This window comes from Heterocephalus glaber, unplaced genomic scaffold (genome assembly GCF_053883595.1).
Source record: "Heterocephalus glaber isolate CG9 unplaced genomic scaffold, H.glaber_assembly_v1.0 deba00001442, whole genome shotgun sequence".
Taxonomy (NCBI): Eukaryota; Metazoa; Chordata; class Mammalia; order Rodentia; family Bathyergidae; genus Heterocephalus; species Heterocephalus glaber.
In genome coordinates, this window is record NW_028258296.1 from 21,287,695 (window position 1) to 21,302,770 (window position 15,076).

The 15,076-nt window shown below is 33.5% G+C and overlaps 1 protein-coding gene across 4 annotated transcripts in view; it reads right to left on the reverse strand.

The window, feature by feature from the left end:
* Col24a1 (collagen type XXIV alpha 1 chain) overlaps window positions 1–15,076 on the reverse strand; it is a 313,236-nt gene that overhangs the window by 199,432 nt on the left and 98,728 nt on the right. For all 4 annotated transcript variants that reach the window (XM_021255434.2, XM_004841343.4, XM_021255435.2 and 1 more), the window contains exon 20: window positions 13,334–13,387. In XM_021255434.2, coding sequence (XP_021111093.1) covers window positions 13,334–13,387 — 54 coding nt within the window. The remainder of the gene's footprint in view (window positions 1–13,333; window positions 13,388–15,076) is intronic.

Below are 15,076 nucleotides of genomic sequence, written 5' to 3' on the forward strand. Positions count from 1 at the left end.
TCTGTTCTTACAGATTACACTTAGACCATTTAACTCTCACTGAAAATTTCCCATTCTCATTGGTTTTTATATGTATTGTGCTTTCAATATACAATACATGGTATGTTTTGGTTTAACTGTATCTTCTGAGTAGTGTATAAGTCTGAAAAAAATAAAAATGAATATAGCCCTTGAAAAAAGCAATCACATAAAATAAAATCAATAAAAGCAACATGTAAATTATGAATTCCTGGAGGACAAAGTTATGCAAAGCCTACTCTAGTATCGGGAAGACAGTACATTAAATAAACATCTGATGGTCCAAATTGATAGCCAAATTAAAAATGAATTCTATTTGAGTAATTATATTTTTGAATGTTTCAGTTTCAAAAATTATCCTTTCTCTGAAAAAAGAAAAACCAAAAGATTATCATGGTTTCTATAGACAGGATTGCAATTTTATATGGGACTGAGTGCATCCAGATGGAGAAAGATTTGGTAAAGGGAGAATTTGGTTAGAGACAGGGATCCAAAATGTAGTCATAAGATTTTGTTCTCTAACATTTGTGGAAGTACATGTCATGTCATTAATATGGTAAGTCCAAGCAGGAAAGTAATAAAAAAAAGATTAAAATGATCTTTTCTAAGTGCAAATAGCCATCCAAAAGTTAATGCCAACAACAATATTTAAAAGGGCAAAAGTAATAAATTCACTTTCCCAGTGAACTATAGAAACTAAATTCTAGCACAAGGCAGCCATGCAAAATGCACATGAAGGAGCTGTTCTGTCTTCTGAGAAAACTGCAGAGAGAAAATATGAGCTTCTGGAAAAATAAAATAAAAATAAAGAGTCCATCTAGGTATCTGGCTCTATTTCATTCACTTTTGCTGTTTTAGATCTCAAAAGCCATCAAAACCAGATTGTTTTCATTATGGTACTGTAGAAAACTTTTGCAATTGATTATTTCTATTCATATTTTCCCTTTAGAAATTCCATATATTTGAGCAGAAAATATAACACAGCTGAATTCCATATGTGTAGCATCCTAAAAACTCACCAGTGAAAATTCTCAAAACAACAAAGACAGTAAAATTCCTTGTGATACAACACATACTCTATGTTCCAAATAAAATTTAGTTTTAATAGTATTAAAGTATATTTGAAATCATTCTGAAGGAACCTTCAGTGTTGGGAAAGTCCACATTTGTTCTTCTAAAAGCACAGAAAACTATGCTAAACTTAGGATTCTAACATACACTATTCTGACCATTATTTGATAGTTAGGTTTGGATAATTTACTTGGTTTGGATAATAACCTAGGGTAGCTCAAGGAGAAAGTGGGAAGGAGAGACAAAAAAGGATTACAAAGGTGAACAAGGAAATTTGGGACTTTGATGTATATGTTCATTATCTTGATTTTAGTGATTGTTCCATGATTTATGTCTATATCCAAAAGTATTAAATTGTATAATATAAATATATGCAGTTATATCTCAATTATACTTCAAAAAAGATGAAAAATGGATGAGTGGTATTGAGTATTTTAGATAATCATAATTTTGGGTAGGTAACAGTTTGTAATGATTTGAGAATCTTTAGAGGAAAAAATAGTATTTATTTACTGACCTTGTCCTCCAGTAAAAATCCATGAAGTTCAGATTGTTTGGGGAGTAATATCACAATCATTATTTTATAGATATGTTCAGATAAATATAATTTTAGGTACTCAATGTATATCTATGTATTTATCCATTTTTCTATCTAATTAGCATTCTTATGAATGTCTTAAAGAATATCAGTTCATCCATTCAACACATAGTGTCAGGCACTATTCTTGGTACTGAATATACACTAGCAAATAAAAAAATTCCCTAGTTTTACAGAATTATATTCTGGAGATTATTTCTCATTTTCTCCTTTTTTGTGTGTGTATATTTGTGGCAGAAAGTAAGAATTTAAGTGATTAACAAAGCAAATGTACAGTGTTCTGAGGAACTGGTGTGTGTCAGTGGCTTACTTTTATTCTAAATACACAGGTATGGGCCTATGCCTAGTCTCTGTTGTTTTGTATTCTCTCTTTCTACAAATAAGATATCTTATTTGCTTTCTAAAATATGTATGCTGGTTTGTTGAGATGTAGACATATGCTTAGGCTTTCCTGAAAACAACCCAGAGAGCCTGCTCTTGAATCTATAACCAATAACTGGCCATGCATGGAGTTATCTTCCTTTGGAGATGAGAGAAGTGTATTTTCAGCTTGTAGGCAGAACCATTAGGTTAGGCACAGACATTTAAAAGCTATTTAAGTTAGAAGGTGGGCATATTTAGATTTTGGTCACTACAGATGTGGAAAGTAGAGAGCATTTAAAAAACCTGCTAGCAATCCTTTTGGGGAACTGCTCTTCTTCCCTTTCAGATCATTAGACTGGTCCCCACTCCTGTCCAGAGATAGGAAAATGACCCACTCTCCTAGTTACATATTCCAGTCCCTTGGCAGTCCCCATCCAAGTCCAGAAATAGGAAAATGATCCACATCTCCCAGTTACATATTGCAGTCCTTTGGCTACTGTGATCATGTGACTGAAGCCAGATTGGCTAGAATCCTCCTAAGAATTTTTGTATAGAACTATAAGGGAAAAAAGATTCTTTCTTTTGCTGAGATTGTTAACTGTGAGTCCAATATAAGCCTACAGTTACCAATGACTGCATTTCCACAATGCATTTCTATGAACAAAGCCAACACAGATAAGTAAGGCAGAGAGTTGGAGAATACCTGGAGTATATCCAGTGAATTCCTATATCCGGTCAAACTTCTAGGGACATAAACTACTGAACTTGCTGATTACATCAGCCAATCATGAGAGTTTGCTTAAAACTGAGTTAGATTTCTATCACTTTCAAATGAAACAGACTTGACTAAAGTATGTGCAGTCTTAAATATACCCGGTTCCTTCATTTATCTGTACTTTTACAAATCCTGTTCCCTCTGGCTGGAATATGCCCTTGCCCTCTATCTCTATTTGATAAATATTATTTCTTCAAGTCACTGCTCAAGGATACACGTTTCTAAGAAATCTTTAACTCCTTTCTTCAAGTTTCTCCATCATGAAATTTGTTACCAACTCAAAGATGACATGGTCTACAAAGCCTTTCATGATTTGTCTGTCTGAATCAGTAACTTGTTTCTATAGAACTCTGTTAATATGGCTATTTAGCACTAGTGCAATATATTGTACTTAAAAGCATGTTTCTCTGTTGAAATAAAATGTGAGCTCATGGGAAAAATGAATGTATCTTAACCATCTTTATACTTCCAACATTTAATTTAACCTGTCACTGGGCAATAATTTATCACTGATCATTCATATGATGCACATGATGTAAATGAGGTACTGATTATCCACTCTGCTCACCTATCTTTTCAGGGATTTTTGTACAGCAATGATGGAAACGTCTTCCTCTGTATCAAGGAGAAGGAATGTTACTAAGATAAGAAAGGTAATGCCTCATTCTGAAACACATTATCTTTTATGACTGTCTATTAGCATAGATTCAGTTTCCTTAAACTTAAAATTCTTCTTTTATAATGCAACCCACTGCATGTGCAAGTGTCACCTAGTTCTAGTTTTCATTATCCAGTGGGAACTGTGGCTCAGTGAATCCATGAAAAACTGGTGATAACTCTGGAAACTAATATTCCTGAGAGTAATAAACTGTCCCTTTCTATATATGTCCCAAGACTCTTGTGTCTTTTACTAGAATCTCTGAAAACATCTGGCTAACTTTTTGGCTTTCAAACAGGATAAAATCTAATAGGATAAACCTAAGATAAGGATGGGATAATGATAAAGACACAGATTTCTGGAAGTAGAGGTATGAGGAGCTCTTGAGAGGCAGTGAGGTTAAAATTCAGTTTTCCTCACTGTTGCTAACTCTTTTTTAGGCAGAAAGACATCTTCATCAATCTGGTGAGCAGTGTAGGTCAGTTCCACTAACAATTCATACTGCCATAACATTTTCTCTAGGTAAGCAGAAGATTGCACCTCTTTTGGTGACAGTTACAAAGATTCCTATTTACACCAAGTATGAAAGGATGGAAATTGTCACTACTGTGAAAAAAACAGACAATGCAATAGAACTTTCACTGATTTACTTGAGAGTGAAGAGGACAGATCCCATATTTTTCCACAACACAAAAATTGTTTTATCAGGCCAATGTAACTATAGAATATGCTGCCTCTGATATAGGCTAGACTGAATTTGAGGCTTTACAAATGAATAAATGTAAGGTGCCAATCTACTTTAAAATTTACACGTTACTTTTTGTCAACACAAAAAATTGGCATCAGCTGAATGGTTTTACTGCCTGTAAATCTACCATGCATATTACCTAGGTCTCTAGCCTTTCCTCACGTGACTTGCTCTTCTTGGAATGCCTTCCTGTTTCCTCCCATTTATTCATAAACAGTCTAACTCAAGGTCCATTTTTTTCTGTGAACCCTACTTTAATCCTTTCATCTCAAGCTAATCTCATATTGCTAAAAGTGGGCTACAATAAATATGTACTTCTCACATTATGCATTCACTACTAACAGTTTATAAATTTTATTTTTCACAACTAGACTATACATTTTCTCAAATTATGGTTAAGATCTTATTTTAAAATATATTCTATAGTGTTTACAGGGCATAGTTATGCACACCATCAAAACTCAAATAATTTTTTATTAACTGATTGAATCACATATACATTCAGCACCCATTCTGAGGGATAACTAAAAAATTCAAAATTACTCAACCAAATCCAAGTCATTAAGATAACAAGGAAGTAACTGGTTTAAGTGCAAGGCATCCATTAACACCGAGTTCTAATCAACTAATACAGCTAGCTGCAGGCTGACTTATTCCAGTTAGGTCCACTTAATTGCTAACATGGATATTTAGAAGCATGACTTCACTTGATAGGAACCGACTGTCCACAATAGCTTCAGTCTTGGTCTCTAATGAAGACCACCCTGATGGAAAAAGAGAACTTACTGCTTGGCCATTTCAGGCATTTCTGTGATTAGTGGTCTTGAATTATTTTTGTGATAAACACCCAGCTCCACTTATAGGAACTTCATCCAACATTCAAATACTTGGTGATCTCTGTAGCCCAGGGGAGTTAACAGCTGAATCAACATTCTAACTATCTTGCTACTACATTACAAGGTGATCTATTGCCAGAACTGGGCAATTGTATGGGATTAATGCTCAAAACTGATCCTATTATGCTTAAAGAAATAGGAAAGTTTCCTGTACAGAATTTTCTGTGTTTTTATTATAAGCAGAAAAACAATCAGTATGAAAAAACATAAAGCTAGTGATGTTTCATCTTGGGAAATCTCTACTTAGAATTCTATGAAAGCCTAAAAGCATAGATACATGTACTTCATTATTACAGCAATTTAATAATTTGCTCAGAACAAGTAAAATAGGGAAAACTTTGTTACTTGAAGTGATATTTATTCAGATGATCATTAATGTTAATGGAAATTACTTAACATGTATGACAAAACTTTAGAGTACTTTGCTTTTGCAAAGTTAGAAAAACCTGCACTTCCTGACTAGAAGATGCCAGCAAGAAATGATGGCCAATCTTGTATAGTCTTGTTTGACTGGATGACCATCTGTATGGTATGAATAACTTGAAGAGTATCAAAGTTTCCAGTCACCCATGAATTCATCCCCGTTCAACAAATAACTCTTGAAATTCTATTATTAGACACTTACTGCACTATTTTCAGTGCTCTTTTTGGTGTTGAAATGTAAATATGCTTGAAAGGGAAATATATTGCAGTTCAGGGTTGCACACTTACTGCTGAGAGTAAAATATATTTAACCAGGACTTTTCCTAAAAGTAGGACTTGTTGGAAAGGCAAATTAAAGAAAGAAAAAAGCACACTGTTTGAGATGGAGAAGAACTCATGCCCCCAGGGGAAAAAACAAACCCACAGAAAGAGGAAACAGAAGTCTTAGGAAAGACATCCTTTGACTATTTTGCAATTTTTTATAAGGACCATACTGATTGTAAACCTTTTGTTTTGTTTTGTTTTGCTTTTTGAGACAGGATCTCACTGTTTAGCTCAGGCTGGCCTTGAACTCACTATGTAGCCCAAGGTGGCCAAAATTCAGAGCAATCCTCCTGCCTCAGTCTCCCATGTTCCAGGATTACAGGTGTGCACCACAATGCCTGGCTTCATTCTAGACTTTTTAAAGGAATGACTTGATCTTTCATTTTTAAAATTTTATCAGACCTAATCAAAATCATTGCCTAGGGAAAACATAGAGGCAGAGGAGGCTTTGGTATAGTATAAATTGAATATTGATTTCTTGAATATAAGCTCTTTGAAGCCAGGATATAGTTCAGTTCAGCATTTTTTAGTGACTGACATATAACAGATGTCCCTAAAAGATCACTTGAAAATGAATAGTTACAATTGGATTATCTAAGGAAAACCTAAAAAGTCAAAGCATTCCCACAGTTATGTGGACCTTTGAGTTCTGAGAATCAGCCAGTCATTCACAACCCAAAATTCCCAGTCATACCCTCTCATCTCCTGAAGCTGCAAGTGTTTTGCCCCAAGCTATGAGACAGTGACTAAGATAGATTCTGACACTGGGAGTGGGGCCATTGCTGTGACTATACCTGACCACATGGATAAGAAATATCTAGAAATGTTTTGGAAGAAAAGTTTGGAAAGGTTTGAAGATGGTTAGAGAAGCCTTTGGATACTCAGAGATTCGTACCACCATTTAACATTTACAAGATGTAAGAGTGGTTGTTCATATTAGGCCATCGTTTAATTCACCAAGAAAGTCCTTGAAAAAATTAGATAGATTCTGGAGAATGATTACATACTACCCCAGCCTCAATTGCAGCTGCTGTGTCAAATGTAGGAGCATTGCTACAATAGATTACTAAGATATCCCATACGTGGTATGTAGTCAAGGATTTGGAAATTGTACTCCTTTCCATTATAATAAAAAAACACCAAAGTTTCTTCATGTGATATAGACAATAATTACTTACAGCTTTCCTGTATTCTTCTGCCTCTATCATAATAATATAGTTTAAAGAGATCTGGACTTTCAGGGCATAATGCATAATATCACTCTAATCCACTAAATACATAAGTTATCATGCTGTTTGAATAAGATGAGCAAGTAATGGCTACTCCAAAGGAAGACTTGGCATGACACATCCATTCCAGATGATGAGAATAAACCCTAGAAAGAATCATAGATGGATACCTCTCTGAATTTTAGGACCTCAGTGGTCAACTATGTCCTGGAATATCCCCTCTGAAGGTAAAAGCAATTATAAAGTTTTATGAACTCCATAACAAGAAGGAAGAACTGGTCTTTTTGAGTCATGGTAGCAAAATTTTATATGCCTAGGAATACTCCTATAACCAAATACTAAGTAAAACAGCAAGCTGACAGCTTTAAATGGAAAACAGTCCAGGATATGTCACAGTTGGCCCTGTCACTTGGGCATTGAATCCAGAATATCCTATAGTATTGGAGGCATAAGAGGTTAAAAAAAAAAGATTTAGTATAGCTTATGGCAATCTTCAGCAGTGAGAGAAAAAGATACAAGAATATATATATATATATAATTATTTCTACAGATATTGAAAATATATTTAATGATGTATATATTTGACAAAATGTAACAATCATTCCTGTTTTTTTAATTAAAAAATGGGAATTGATATTTTTCTTTAACATAGTAAAATATGTACATATTTTTAGTCATAATGGGAAAATTTACTTCATAAGTAATTGTTGTATTTCCATTAAAATTAGGAACAAGGCAAGGCATCTCTCCACTTTCAACTGTTCAGCGTTGTACCAGAGTTATTACTGTGAAATTATCCCGGAGAACTGATCAGGGTTAGAAGTGAGAAAAGAACTAAAAAGATCTCTACTTGAAAATTATATGATATCATACCTAGAAAAGTCTAGATAACTAATGGTAAAAGGAAAAGTAGGATATAAAGTTAACATTGAATGATCAATAATCTTTATGCACACAAAAACTTCCCAGAGAATATAATGTTAGAGAAAACCCCCATTTAAAATAGCAACAAAAAGATAAAAAAGGAGCATATTTAACAAGAAATATGCAAAACCTATAATCATGAGGATTTTTAAATATTCCTGAAAAATATAAAAGCAGACTGAACAAATAGAATATATCTATTGTTCTTGGAGAGATGATGTGACACTGTAAAGATATTGACACCTTCTTACATTACAAATTGAAGTCAACAAAAAATACTGGCAATATTTTTAATGAAGCTAGATACAGTAATTCTGCCATTTACATGGAAAAACAAGAATTCAAATACAGCCACAAAAAAAACCACTGAAAAAGAAAAGCTAAGAGGATGTACAGATTTTCCAGATATTAAAATATATTATAAAGCTTTTTCCATTAAATCAATATGGTACTTGTGCGTGAACAATAAGCTAAGTGGAATAGAAATACTTTATAACTATAAAATGTCAGTGAAATTTATAAATAAATTTGAGCTAACTCAAATTAATTATTTTATTCTCTTAGACTATGTTCTTAGTTGCTTCCTTTTCTCCAAACCTTGACTCAGGGTTTTCCACAGTTTCTTGGTACTATAAAACTACTTTTGGGTCAAATTCACCCTTTATTTTAAAAGCTATTCAGCTGGTTTCTGTGTCTGTTCCAGCTCTTGTGCAAATTAAATGTTAACTGGAAAAATTCAAAAAAACAAAGCTTATTAGTGGTTTTCTTTTGTTACTTTATATGTAGAACATTTATAGAATGTTCTGTGTGCCATTCTGTACTGGAGTATAAGTGGTAGTAATAATGCTCTAAGGTTACTAAACCACACAGTCAGACAACTATTTCCAGGCAGAAACTGGGGAAATGTTCTGACTCCTGCAATGTCATATCTTACTGGTTTGAAAATGTTTTCATTCTGTTGGAAAAAAAAGTCCTTTGCCATTAAGAACAAAATGTGTTTTTTGTCATTGCTGTTTATAACTAATGGAGCACCCCCAGGATATTCTGATGCAGTACTTCTGGAATGGGCCCTGAGCATCTGTATCTTAAATTCTTCAGGTGAGAATGATAACTAGCAAGGGTGGAAACCCACAGTTTTATAATTGGCATCACTTTATTATTGTGAACTTAAATTACATTTGCCCCGAAAGCTCTTTCTCTATACCCATAACCTACTGCAAGATACCTGCAAGATATGTGCCTAGATACCTAAAACAACCCTCTTGTATTATCTCCCAGTTTTCACCACTCTTTCTCCTCATTTTCTCATGTCCATATGACAGCCAAAGTAATTGTCTAAAGGCACAATAGTAAGATCATTCAACGGCCATGATTAAAGTCTCTGATGAGTTCTTATTGCACTTAGACAAAATCCCAAGTTCTTTTTATCTCCTGTAAAGGTCTACATGATATACCCACTGTGTACGTTTCCAATTTCACTGTATATCATTTTCCACTTCATTCATTCTAGTTACATTGCTATTCTTTTGCTCTTGAATTAGCCAGGCCTTTTTTTTTTTTTAACCATGAGTCTAGATAGTTCCTTCTGTCTATGGTGATGGTAGTGGTGGCTGCAGTTAATACTTATTGACTGGTCACTGAAACATTTGTACATGCATAGTACAGAAACTTAATGAGGTTGGTAGTATTAATATTTCATTCTATAGACAAGGAAAGGGTGAGAGAGTTTAACTCATTTGCTAAAGGTAATTGAGCTAATGCCTCAATTTTCATTCAGAATATATTAATTCTAAATACCCTTATTTTCTCATAGTAAGTTAAATACTTTATCATCTAATAATTAACAAAAGCTGTTATGGAATTTTATACTTAGGTCCATCTCATAATTTTGGCCCCTAATAGAATTACTTGTACTAAATTATACTTTTGCACTATGAAATCAGTTTATGCTGCAAAATGGAAATCACAGAGCCTTAATATGATGGGTTTGTCTTCTCCTTTTGAACAATGAATATGTTTTTATCCAAGGTAGAGGAGATATATAACTTATATTTAATTGCTTGGTGTAGTAGAAAATTTGAATTCAAATTGCAATCCACTTGCTACCAAATGTACTAGTCTTTGTGACTCTATTTAGGCAAAAGTCTTTTAAGTTTTGACCTTAACACAATTCAGAAATTATTTTATAGGTCCCTGACACATTTCCTTGTTTTTTTTCTCAAGCTGTCTTCCTCTTATTTTAGGGATATAGCTGCCTACTTATGCATAAAGTCTATTTTATTTGACCTCTTTTAACTTCTTAATCTTTTTGAAACAATCCCCACAGTATACTCTATATAACTCATTTAAAAATTTTTCCTTGCTTTTGAAAATAATATATTTGTCTGTGAATTTGCCTGTGTTGCTTTAGCTGCTATTTTTACAGTGTCTTGTTCTAATTCACTTCTAAAATTTTTCTAATTTCCATTATAATTTTTTTCTTCTTCAGACTATGTTATCAAGATTTATTTTACTGCCTTTTTATTAACTTGGAACTTAATTACACTGCACACAAAGAGTGTGGTGTTCTGGCGAGTATCAAGTGTAGTATTTATAAACCTGTGTCATAAATCCTCCCTAAATGCTTTCATCTGTTACAATTGCTCCATCTAACAGCTCTATTTTGAATGACTGGTTAAATATGTACCTCTAGTCCACTCTTCTTGTCTGACCATCAGGCCTATGGTTTTTATATACTTAGTAGATTAATTTTTTTGTACTACAAGCATTTCAGTCCTAACAGATAAGAATCTAAGACATTATTTCCCAACACTCTGAATTTCCTCCTTCTACTTTGTTTTATATTTTAGATGGTGATCCGCAATATTCAAGCAAAACATATCATAATTGTTTTAATTCCTCTCACACAAACTGAAGCAGATCTGAATAGTTAAGTGTTGAACTAGATTGTGTTTCCTGATTTTCTCTTGAAGTCATCTTTTACTGTCTATTGGCAGAAAACCTCACCATTAATTCTCTGCTGTATACATTATCCTTCTGAATAACATAATTAGTTTCCTTATCACGTCTGATTTTCTTTCCTTGATGATCTTTCCTATCACATATGTGTCTCATAAAGCACAGTAATTCCCATAATCCCAATCTCATGATCAGAACTCCTTGGTTATTGCCTACAGGATAAAGTCTAAATTTAATGCAACACATTAAGAGACTCTGTATATGAGAGAATTCATCTGCCATATAAGTAGAAGCATTTTAGTTTAGATATGCTATTAAACATATTATTTTAAATGATTGAAACTGTAATTCAATTAAAAGCTGAAGGTTAAAAAGAATTGGGATAATAGTTGCCTACGTACTACATTTTTATGCGCTAGAATTTATGATCTTCAGATTAGGCCTCATTTCCCCAAACAAACTTGTACCAATTGGTGAGAGTGCATAGGTTACATCTTTAGGGCCATGAAAAAATTTAATACTGGTGAATAGGAAGAATGGATATAGTCTTACTAGACTGGGGTTTAGCACCTTCTATTAGTTGTGCAGAAATCAAAGACAATTAGACAATGTGTTAAATGTTGAGGGCAAAGCATGAAATTTAAAAGGAAACAGAAAAAAGAAATATCTCTAGAAGAACAGCAAGTTAAACACATGGCTCATACATCCTTTTGATCCAACACTATAGTGATGATAAGGAGGCAGCACAGCCCTTCCTAGGGGGCAGCCTACTTGTAAAGGCTGTTACAACATTCACAGTCATAATTACAATCTTTAGAGATAATGGAAGTTAAATTCTCAGTGTGAGAAGATGTAAATATTATTTGTTCCCAAAAAGTTCATTAAAATGATTAAAATAACAGAATGAAGCCTCTTATAGAGATAAATTTTTATTAATCTGAAGTTTTAATTACTGAAAACAATTTCCTATTTAGAATGATGATATAAATATACCACTTTTATATCCTATTATTTCTCTATCAATAAAGTTGAACTATCAATATGAAATATTTTTACATTATGAAAAAGTAGGAATAGTGATTTACTAAAGAAATAAAGCAATGCTGAAAGAAAGCTGTGGAGTAAGAAGTAAATCTTATATTTTACAAAGAGAGAGAGCGAGAAAGAGAGACTCCCTAGAATATCTGCCTACTTTACTGCCACTGTGGGGATGTTAATGTTATGATTTATTTGTTCTGAAGCTAAATTCATGTACTCAGATTTGCTGCTGCATGTAGGACTCTGAAATAGATGTGTATATGTATTTATATGTGACTGTGAATGTGCATATAAATATATATACACATTTTTGGTGTGTATTTCTAGAACTAGGGTAAGCTTCAGAAGCTTTCTCTCATATAGTATATCTTTGATTCATAAGATGATTCAAAATAATCCAAATATTTCATCTCAAAAGCTCATGATCTCTATTACTTTCAGGAAAAGAAGCTGCTCTATATCAAGCAGAATGCCAAGGCCAAATTTTTTTAAACTATACAAACAAATTTGGTATTTTTACTAAAGTGTTAATTCTACTTGTTTTATAACATAAAGTCCAAGTGATATGTGCACATAACAAGAATTGAAAGCATTTTACATTAATAATTCAGTGTAGTTTATATCCTACAATTTGAGTTCAAGCCCTAAATATATGTTATTAATAGTTATTATGTAGAACAAATAAATCAGTGATAATCTCATCAGGATGAAATTGTACCATTGCAGGTTTACCACTCCTTGTCTAAAAATCTGAAATATGAAATGTTCCAAAATTCAAAATTTTTTGAGTTGGCATGACACCATAAGTAGAAAATCCACACTTTACCCCTTATAACAGGTGACAGTCAAAATGCAGGCACACTAAAAAAAGTTATATAAAGTTATCTTCAGGCTACGTGTATAATGCATATATGAAACATAAAGGAATTTCATGTTTAGATATGGTTCCCATGCCCAAGATATCTCATTATATATATGCAAGTATTCCAAAAATCTGAAATAGAATTATAAAACATTTCTGTCCTGAGCACTTCAGATATGGGATCCTCAATTTTCTATTTTCTTAGCATCACTGATCCTTTGCATACCTTCATTTTAGTTTCAAATTAATTTTTTGTGATTTTTTAAGTTTATTAGTACAATTTAGATATGCATAATGATCACACTCATCATGGGTTATTTATACCTGTACATGATATGTGTTGATTTCTCTTTTTTCCATTCCCCTCCCCTCCCTTTAACTCCTTTCCCCTCCTTATTTACAAAGCTTTGTTTCCATTTAATTTATTATCTTTCTATCAATATTTTACCTCTGGTCCTGGAGGGCCAGATGGTCCCTGGGATCCTTGGTCACCTGGTTGACCCTAAAAGAGGAATAGGAAAAAATTAATCTTAAAGGTTAATAAATATAATTTTAAAAGGAAACAGGCATTTGGTAAATAAACAGCACTCAATATGTGAAATCAATGTTACAATAACTTTTCACAGACTTACTTTATGACCATCATCACTGTGAAACTTATTTAAGTAAAATGCTTATGGACATAACATATACTTACTCCTACTATTAGGGCTATGAGCAAATTAATGAGGTAAGTGCTCAAATCAAGAAAAAAATGTCTACGTGTTTCCCAGAGACAGGGCAATAAAGCTTGATTCAACAAGTGGAGAACTCTAACAGAGAACTTCTTTTATAAATAACCAGAGTCCTAGAACTGTTTCTGAAAATTCCTCCACCATTGATATTGTAAATGGGCTGATTAAATAATGAAGACACACCTAGATTCAATCCTTGTTGCTTAATCTTGCTAAACCTCAGTTTTCTCATCAATATAATAATAATAACAACAACAACAACAATATTGTCTTAGTCACTTTCTCAAAACTGGGACACCATACCGAACACCCAAACTTAAAGGAGGAGAGAGGTTTATTTTGCCTCATGAGTTTTAGAGGACTCAGTCTATGGGTGAAAGCAAAGCAAGAAAACTGTGGTGGAAGTGTCCAGTGGAAGAAAGATGCTCATCCTGTGGCAGTCAGGAAGCAGAGGGAGAGAAGGGAGGGAGATACACCCTTCCAGGTCATGTGCCTAGTGACCCACCTCCAACTACCTGCCACTTCCTAACAGCAAGTCAGCGATAGGGCCCCCAGAATCCAATCATCCTCCAAAAGCCCTACCCGGAACACCAGGCTTTTGGGGGCCATTCTAGATCTAAAGCATAAGAAATACTAACATTTTCATAGAGTCATTGTAAGGATTAAATAGACAACATATGTAAAGTTATAAGCACAGTGCCTGACATCTAGAAAGTACTCATTAATTGTTAATCAAATTTATAATTAATCTTAATCACTAATCTTCCTTTTTATACTCTTACTCATCTCCTGGCTGATACCTAATTCCTAAATTGTTATAATTCTTTAAAGTTTTGAGGATGCAGATTTAATATTTTGGAAGCCGGTTTCTGGTATTCATATTAAAAATGTGAAGGCGGGGCCAGGGATTTAGCTCAGTGGTTTCGCCACCTGTTGCGCAAGTGCAAGGATCCGAGTTCGATCCCCGGGACAAAAAAAAAAAAAAGTGAAGTCATGGAGGAAGAAGAAGCTGGAGAGGAAGGTCAGAAGAAAAGTGACTACAGAGCCTGAAACTAGAGACGGTTGGAGTGCTCTCCAGAGATCAAAGTGTAGAAACCAGAGGGTTAGTAGTCTAATGACATCTTTGTTTCTAAAAGAAAAACCATTGAGTTCATTGTTTTTCTCATATTAAGTTCTATATGAACTTCAGATTTTATTTGAATAGGGATGATATGTAAAATTTCAAGATAAAATATAAGACTACCCATTTTCCAAGAACTAAAGCAGTTTCCTATATGCATTTAATACATTCTCAGAGCTAGGGTATCTGGAGATGAAAGACAATATAATACGACTACTGCAATCAGATCTAGAGAAAGGAAATGTAATACTACGCAAAGGCTCACTTACGTTCACCTTTTCAAACAAATAAAAACAAAAATGATGACTAGTCAAAATCAGTGTATAAGGGAGTCTTA